This window comes from Myotis lucifugus, unplaced genomic scaffold (assembly GCF_000147115.1).
Source record: "Myotis lucifugus unplaced genomic scaffold, Myoluc2.0 scaffold_190, whole genome shotgun sequence".
Classification (NCBI taxonomy): domain Eukaryota; kingdom Metazoa; phylum Chordata; class Mammalia; order Chiroptera; family Vespertilionidae; genus Myotis; species Myotis lucifugus.
Window position 1 is genome coordinate 983,672 of NW_005871238.1, and position 8,566 is coordinate 992,237.

Consider the following 8,566-nt stretch of genomic DNA (forward strand, 5'->3'; position numbering starts at 1 on the left):
TAAAATCCTGATTTCTGGGCCTCATCTCCGGAAATTCTGTTTCTTTGTTACTAATGTTGTGCCTCACCCATAACAAAGAAACAGAATTTCGGAGGATGAGGCCCAGAAATCAGGATTTTAAAAAGATTCCCAGGTGATTCTAATGTGCAGCCAAGGTTGAGAACCCACTGTATTAAATGGTACTACAAGTTAAGTAAAAGATCAAGATGAACATGTATATGGGAGTAACCAGTAGAGTTATAATTAAAAGATAAAGTTAAGTGTTTACAGAGGACATTTAAAGAATCAAATGAGGTCATGTATATTTTTAAATTTTGAAATATATTATTACTAGAGGCCCAGTGCATGAAATTCATGCACTGGGGAGGAGGGGTCCCTCAGCCCAGCCTACACCCTTTCCATTCTGGGACTCCTCAGGGGATGTTCGACTGCCTCTTGCAATCCAGGACCACTGGCTCCTAACTGCTCGCCTGCTTGCCTGATCACCCCTAACCACCTCTTCCTGCCTGCCTGATCACCCCTAACTGCCTCTGCCTCGCCCTGCACCCAGGACCCAGGATTCCCTACTCCAGCCAGTCGCAGGCACCCTGGACCCGGGCTCCCTTCCCTCTGGCTGGCCACAGGCACCCAGGACCCAGGCCGGCTTTGCCTGGGCCAGCTGCAGCCACAGGGGACCATGGGAGGGTGGCTTTGCCTGGGCCGCAGCCTCAGGCGCCCAGGAATGCAGGGTGGGCAGCTTGTTCCTCTCCTGGACCACAGGTGCAGGCACAGCTGCTGATGCCTGGGACCGCTGGGCGGGCGGCTTGTCCCTCTCTTGGGCCACAGCCTGGCTGGTCCCCATTCCTCTCTCCCCAGTGTTGAGCCATTATGGCGTGATGGCGTGAGGGTGTGATGACCATTTGCATATTAGCTCTTTATTATATAGGATTAGTAGTAGTAACAATAGTATATCAGCAGGAGAAATGAAAAGCATATAAACAGTGAGTGAGCCGAAACCGGTTTGGCTCAGTGGATAGAGCGTCGGCCTGCGGACTGAAAGGTCCCAGGTTCGATTCCAGTCAAGGGCATGTACCTGGGTTGCGGGCACATCCCCAGTAGGAGGTGTGCAGGAGGCAGTTGATCGATGTTTCTCCCTCATCGATGTTTCTAACTCTCTATCTCTCTCCCTTCCTCTCTGTAAAAAATCAATAAAATATATTTTAAATAAATAAATAAATAAACAGTGAGTGAAAGGCTGAGAAGAAAGTGATGTGTACTGATTCCAGAGAAGCATGATCCCAGCTGAAGTCTATTCTGATGCCTACAGCCAGGTACCCACCCTCTTCACCCCCAGGTACACTCTCTATGAGAGACAAGGTTGTTGAGCTGCCTGGAAACTTCTGAGATGGGACCCTGGGGAATGTCTAATTACTATGAGACACTTTCCCCCTAATTTGTCCCTTAGAGGGGAGAGAGAGATGCACCATTTTCCTTTGATCTTGCATCATCTAAAGAGGAACTCCCAGGAAAGACAATCTTTCATTCTGCATATTCCCTGACTGTCCCTCAGAGGCATTTATATCCTCATTGACCAACTAGCAGAGGGGGGCATGTTGCTGCAGAGATTCTGAGGAGGATTCTTGTGGGCTCAGGCATGGTAAGTGCTAAGGCTATTGAAGGGGCATTATCCAATCCAGAGTGCTAACCTGCCTTTTACCTTTACGATTGCCCAATACTTTCCTTAAATCCTAACTCTCTGGGCCCAGATTTTCCCTAGTCTTTCAGGATAAAACTTTCTCAATATATGGGATCAAACTTCACAATTTTGGGACTGTATTATATGAATGAATAAATCAAGAAGGAACATTAGGAAGGTTATAGTTCACCTAGCAGATAAAGATACTGATATTATCTAAGGTCTTCCCAACACTACTATTTTGTTGAATCTCAAAGAATTGTGGTTCCTTGGGGAGTAACAGGAAAACTCAGTGCTTTTGTTCCAAGACTAAATCTAATTCAAGTTTCTGTTTACTATACAAGGACTATTTGTAGGCTGAGCTCCATGGCACTGCTTATTATCTGTCTTTCTAGGAAATTTAAGATGCCCTTTCAGAAGCAAGAATAATGTTGTATTCCATTTTATAGCCCTTCAACCTGTGGCAGCTATTGGCACATAGCAGAGGATCAATCAGCATATGAATATTAATTAAATAAATGTATGAATGATGAATAATTATGCAGCCTTACTAGTGAGAAAGAAGGGCCTCACCCAGAGCCACAAAGTAACCACTTTATTTGGCCTTTATGAGTCATTTAGCACTGAAATTTTCTGCATTTTCTCATAGCCCCCATAGTCTCCTGCTTTGTTGACCTGTTTTGAATAATGACTAATTAGCATGGTCATTCTCTGGTACTTTAAGCCGAGAAAGACAACACAGTAAAAGAAGTGGCTGGCTGCTTAGGTTAGAGAACCCTCAGATCTTTCCCATCTTTCCCCATGCAGGCTCTACCATTCTGCTAAGCATTATTGCTTATTCCCTTCCAAAGCCCATCATTCCTATCCTTATTCCTCAAGGCTTAAGGCATAAGGCCAAGGGCATCCTCTATGAATTAATTTTCTTAGTCTGCAATGCATTTATTTTCATCTATTTTTTTACCTAAAAAACAACCAAGCAAACAAACAAAAACATATCAGCTCTTTCATTTCATACTCTGCATAGTTCTAATATACAGTGGTGTTTAGAGCAAGAAACAAACAGAATAACTGAACAATTCTGACCTAAATTTCCCACTGGGGTATAAAAAATAATAGTGGGCTTCTAAGGCCCACAGACCAGACTTCTAGTTTTTGTTTTGCATCCTCGCTGTGTGAATTTAGACAAGTTATCTCTCCCCTCTGGTTCTCAATTTCTCTACCTATAAAACAGTAATAATAATCTCTCCGCCATAGGTAGAAATAGATGGAATAACATATGAAAATGCCTAGTCTCATGACCATTACATGGGAGCTATTCAATAACACTATTTTGTTTATCCTTTATGATTCCTCCTGAGGAGATTTTGTTCTACTTGAGAGAGATCATGCTTATTTACATGTAAATATCTAACATGCAAGAAGGGTGTGTTAGAAGTCATGAAAGAGGAAAATATAAAGCACTCTTAAGAGTCAGAGGAGAATGCCCTGGCCGGTTTGGCTCAGTGGATAGACCGTCGGCCTGCGGAATGAAGGGTCCCAGGTTTGATTCTGGTCAAGGGCATGTACCTTGGTTGTGGGCACATCCCCAGTAGGGAGTGTGCAGGAGGCAGCTGATCGATGTTTCTAACTCTCTGTCCCTCTCCCTTCCTCTCTGTAAAAAATCAATAAAATGTATTTTATAAAAAGAGTCAGAGGAGAGCGTGTTTACTTCTGACAGTGAGGACGGATGAGACTTCCATGGTAATGGGAACATTTAATAAACAATGGCAACTAGGATTCCAACAGAAAGAGATAAAAAAAAAAAAATGGAAGGAAAGAGTGACATGAGCAAAAAAAAAGAAGTGCAAGAAAATGGTCCTATTTGATTGAGCTGATAAGTAGGTAGAAAAAATTTGCCTCTAAAGTTTAATTAGAACCAGATAAAAAAAGACAAGGAATATCAGGCTAAGATCTTTGGGTTTTATCCTTAAATGTATTTGAAAAGAAGAGAAACAGTTTTTTATCCACTCATCTATTGATGGGCACTATAGTGTGGTGATGGCCAGAGGGTTGGGAGACTGGGGCTGGGTGGAGGTGTACAAAGTGGGGGGATGAGGGGTATCTGTGATGGTATCAACAATAAAAATAAAATTTAAAAACAGAAGAAAGATAGTAAAAGCCATGCTTAGAAATATTCATCTGTAGAATGACTTGTTGGAGGTAAGAAGACGAGTGAAAAAGATGTTCATATAATCAAGGTAAGTGGTAATGCATCCTGCTAACACTATAAATAGCCTTGCAAAAACTTTTGTTGCTCTTTCTCCCCAATAAGTAGATGCTATTCTAATTTCTATTGTAGTTGACTTTTGTGACACTTCCTTCCCAATATAGCCATAGTTACACAGAAGTAATTTTTTTTTAATTCAGAATGATTTCCTTTTTTGAGGTCGTAGATGTGACCTTCCTAAGACAGATGGAATATGCAGGGGAGGAGTTATATGCTTGTCCAAAATTCAGCAGCCACTAATTAAGTTCAAGGACATTCTGGAGAGACTCTTGGTCTAAGGAACTATCAATATGAATCATTGAGAGAGGAGGAGAAAGGGGAATTATACAAAAAAGAGAGAGATAGAATGATAGGAAGAATATTTTCTGACAACTGGGTATTTATTATCTAATGAGAAACAGGCCTGTTATTATTGATACCATTGTAATTTATCTAGTTATAAATAATGAAAAAGGAGCAAAGGGAAGGCCAAATATTATAGGCTTTGCCAGGAAGCTGCAGCTTAACACTTCCCAGGGAGCTATCAGTCTATTCCCCATAGATCCCTGCAGGGAGGACTGAGCAGGGTGGAGAATAGATGCATGCCCAGTAAAATCTGAGTGACATATGGAAGGCACTTGTCTGTCAGTCACACTTGAGAACAGGCCATTGGCCAGAGTAGACACGGCCAATGCAAGCGTGGGAAGATTTGAGATATTTAATCCCCCAAACAAAGGAGTTCATACTCTTGTCTCCTGGCTCTCTTGATCACTCTCATGCTCCTGCACTCCTACATCCGCCCACATGGCCCACAGCCATGTGGACCTCACACTCAATGAACTAATGGACTTCAACTAGCCTAATGCTAATTGGACCCATTTTCAACATGGAATGGAAACTAGACACTGGCTTTGCTTTTAGCTCTGGTGAATCCCCAGCTGTGCTTCTTCCAGGACTGGATTGAGGTAAATGGAACTTTGAAAACCCAAGGATGTAATTCCACACAAATAAAAATCACGCATCCTCCCATGCGAGTCTCAGCTATCATAAGGACCCCACACTCAGCACCCAGTGGGGAAAGGGACACCCCATTTCCACCAATAACACTAAGAAATCAACAGAAAAAGGCAGAGACATAAAGATGAATACTTCAGTCAACCTCAGATTAGATAAAATGGTCTAGAAAAGATGGGGAGAGCAACATGAAGAACTATTGAGAGAAGGGCTTCTGAAGGTCTTTACATTTCTTTAAAACTTACTTTTCTGAAAAACAAAAGTAGAGGATAGCTGGAAAGAAAGGTTTTATAAAAATGACTGAACCTCCTGAAAATATTTCCAGAGAATTAAATTTGTTTGTCACTGTTTTTGTTTGTGTGTTTGTTTGTTTGTTTGTTTTTGCCTCAATTGAAGATTCATTTAGGGCTCCAAAAGCAAATATTTCAGCTTTTTCTATCAAGTAAGTACAACTAAGAGATATTTCTAACTGGCCTGTTTAGGCTCCCAGAATCAGCTTAAGTAACTGATTATAGAAAAGAGTGAAGCAATTTGCAATGAATAATCACCATCCCATTTCCAGGAGTTTGTCCCCTTTCTTCCCTTCACAGATCACACAGTTTATGGCCAGTGAGAATCAGACAATGGTCACTGAGTTTCTCTTCTCTATGTTCCTGAATCTGCATGAAAGTGGCCTATTATTCTTTATTCCATTGCTTCTCATCTATGGATTTATCATAACTGGGAACCTAGTGATATTCATTGTCATCCAGGTGGACACGGCCCTGCACACCCCCATGTATTTCTTCATCAGTGTCCTCTCCTTCCTGGAGATCTGGTATACCACAACCACCATCCCCAAGATGCTCTGCAGCCTCGTCAGTGAGCAGAAGACCATTTCTCTGGCTGGCTGCCTCATGCAGATGTACTTCTTCCACTCTCTTGGGATCACAGAAGGCTGTGTCCTGACAGCGATGGCCATTGACAGGTACATAGCTATCTGCAATCCTCTCCGTTACCCAACTATCATGACGTCCAATCTTTGCATCCAGCTGACAGCTGGCTCCTGCCTCTGTGGCTTCCTCCTCGTACTCCCCGAGATTGTGTGGATTGCCACCCTGCCTTTCTGTGGCTCCAATGAGATCCATCAGATCTTCTGTGACTTCACACCTGTACTGAGCTTGGCCTGCACAGATACATCCTTGGTGGTCATTGTGGATGCTATACATGCGGCGGAGATCCTGTCCTCCTTCCTGGTCATCGCCCTATCGTACGTCCGGATCATCATGGTGATTCTGCGGATACCCTCAGCCGAGGGCCGCCACAAGGCCTTCTCCACCTGTGCTTCCCACCTTGCAGTGTTCTTGCTGTTCTTTGGCAGCGTAGCTGTCATGTATTTGCGCTTCTCAGCCACCTACTCAGTGTTTTGGGACACAGTTGTTGCTGTCACCTTTGTTATCCTGGCTCCCTTCCTCAACCCCATTATCTATAGCTTGAGAAACAAGGACATAAAAATTGCTATCCGGAGGCTTTTCTGCTGTCAGAAGAGAGTAGGAAGGATTGGGAGCTAGATCTAGATCCTAGAGCAGTGATGGCGAACCTATGACACTCATTTTTTTGGTTGATTTTTCTTTGTTAAATGGCATTTAAATATATAAAATAAATATCAAAAATATAAATCTTTGTTTTACTATGGTTGCAAATGTCAAAAAATTTCTACATGTGACACGGCACCAGAGTTGAGTTAGGGTTTTTCAAAATGCTGACACACTGAGCTCAAAAGGTTCGCCATCACTGCCCTAGAGAGTGAAAAACCTTCTGGAAGTTCAGCATTTCACGTTCCATGACTTGTTTATATTATGCTTTTTCTATTGCTACAGCTATTTGTTCTATTGTTATAAATAAAAATGTAAAACTGCTGTGTCCAGGTCATTGGTGGCCATTGCATAGCCTGTTTACGTCAATGCCCCCACCATGTGTATGTTAGCTGAAGCAGTATACGTGGTTTTCCTGCTTTTATAGCACAGGTTAGCTTCTTCCTAACACTCCCAGCTGGGCTTCTGCCTACTCGTCTGTGGTTCCACATGCTGGTGAGGCTAGAGAACAGGATCGAGGAGGCAATAAAGACATCATAGTTCTGAAAATTCCTCATGTTATCTTTTCTCCAGTCTTCTCTCCAGTAATAAATCCCTGCTGTTCATCATGCCACGGTAACAAACAATTTCCTGAGTCTAGAGAGGAACAATCTTAACTTTTAGTTGATTTAGTCTATAAACTCAACTCACTGGCCTTGGACTGGTGATGTACATCATCTGTTATAGCATTTTGGGCCCAATGAAGTGATATAAAGTTAATAACAGTAATAGTACCCTGTATTCCTCTAGCAATTTATTATTTTAAAGTTTCATCTATATACGAATCCTATGGAAGTTTAAAATATTCTAAAGTAAGTAGATCGGACATCAACTTTATTTAAATGTTGGAAATAAAGCTCAGAGACGACTAATGACTTGCCTACAGCCGTGTAGATAGTTACTGACAGAAGAAGCCGCATAGCGACTGGTAGGAAGGGCGAGACACAGAAGGGAAAGCCCCCACTCAGGTGAGGAAGCAGCTGAGACGCTGGAAAGATATTGCAGCTGCAAAACTCCCTCCCCCGAGAAGTGTGGCGTCTCAGTCTTACACAGGGATCCCCAACCCAGAGCAACAGACGGGGGAAGAAGAGACCACGTAGCATCTAGTAGTGAAAATCAGTGGGAATTCAGTGTCCCTGGGAGACTCAGACCACACCCTCCCAGGGACCAGCACTCCTAGTGTTACAGCACCTGCCTGAGGAGTGCAAGGCCATGCTACCATATGTGGGTCCTGCAGAGGGGTCTGCTGGCCACTCCTCCCAGTGAGTGTAAGGGGCCTCTCTTTTGCCAGAGACCCAGACAGCGACTAGACTGTGCACTGGGAGAAAGAGCTGGTCTGCCCACCTCAAGCGCACAGCCGGCTCCCATCCCTCCACCTGTTGAATCACTTAGCCAGCCTCGTCCTGTTGAGCTCAGCTGTGCAAGGAGATCCAGTGCAGTGCAGAGCTGGGACTTTCCACCGTGTCCTGTGGAGCTCAGTGGCATAGGGAGACCAGAAAGCTGGCCACAGATGGGATGTTCAGATTGTGTCTCCCCGGAACCTTTGTCTGGGAACCAGACAGGTGAGTGCTGGGCTGTGTGGCTACATTGCAGGGAGGCAAATCCAAGCTCCTCTGTGAGTTCAGTCTGCACTACCCTGGGAAGGGAAGAAATACCTGTCCCCCTCCCACAGGTTTGCCGGCACCACCCACAGTGGGAAACTGTTTGGATCATCCCTGCCTAGTCCTGGATACCCTGCCCCACTGCGTGCAGTTCTGGGGCGGGGGGGCGGGGGGGGGGAGAAGCGGGAGGAGAGAAGAGTGGCTCAGAGCTGAGACATCCAAAGTGTGAGATGCTTAGAGGCTATTGTCTGAAACTGGGATGAAGTGCTTAGGCCTCTCCCTACGGGCTGGGCCAGCATCATCTCCAATTGGAGACTCTTGATATATCCCCCTGAGCCCAGGGTGGCTTCCCTCTAAAGGGGAGGAAGGCTGGCTGTGCCCAATCTCCACCTGCAGTGAGCCTCTCTAGAAGGAGCTA

General features: G+C 44.2%; 1 protein-coding gene across 1 annotated transcript; it reads left to right on the forward strand.

The window, feature by feature from the left end:
* The first annotated feature begins 5,461 nt into the window (after positions 1–5,461).
* On the forward strand, positions 5,462–6,484 carry LOC102425999 (olfactory receptor 6K6). The gene has a single exon (XM_014462748.1). The coding sequence runs from the start codon at positions 5,471–5,473 to the stop codon at positions 6,482–6,484; it is 1,014 nt and encodes a 337-aa protein (XP_014318234.1). The 5' UTR covers positions 5,462–5,470.
* The last annotated feature ends 2,082 nt before the right edge of the window (positions 6,485–8,566 follow it).

Excerpts from the sequence above, each read along its gene's own strand:
- LOC102425999 (XM_014462748.1), top strand. The coding sequence starts at position 5,471 with ATGAATAATCACCATCCCATTTCCAGGAGTTTGTCCCCTTTCTTCCCT.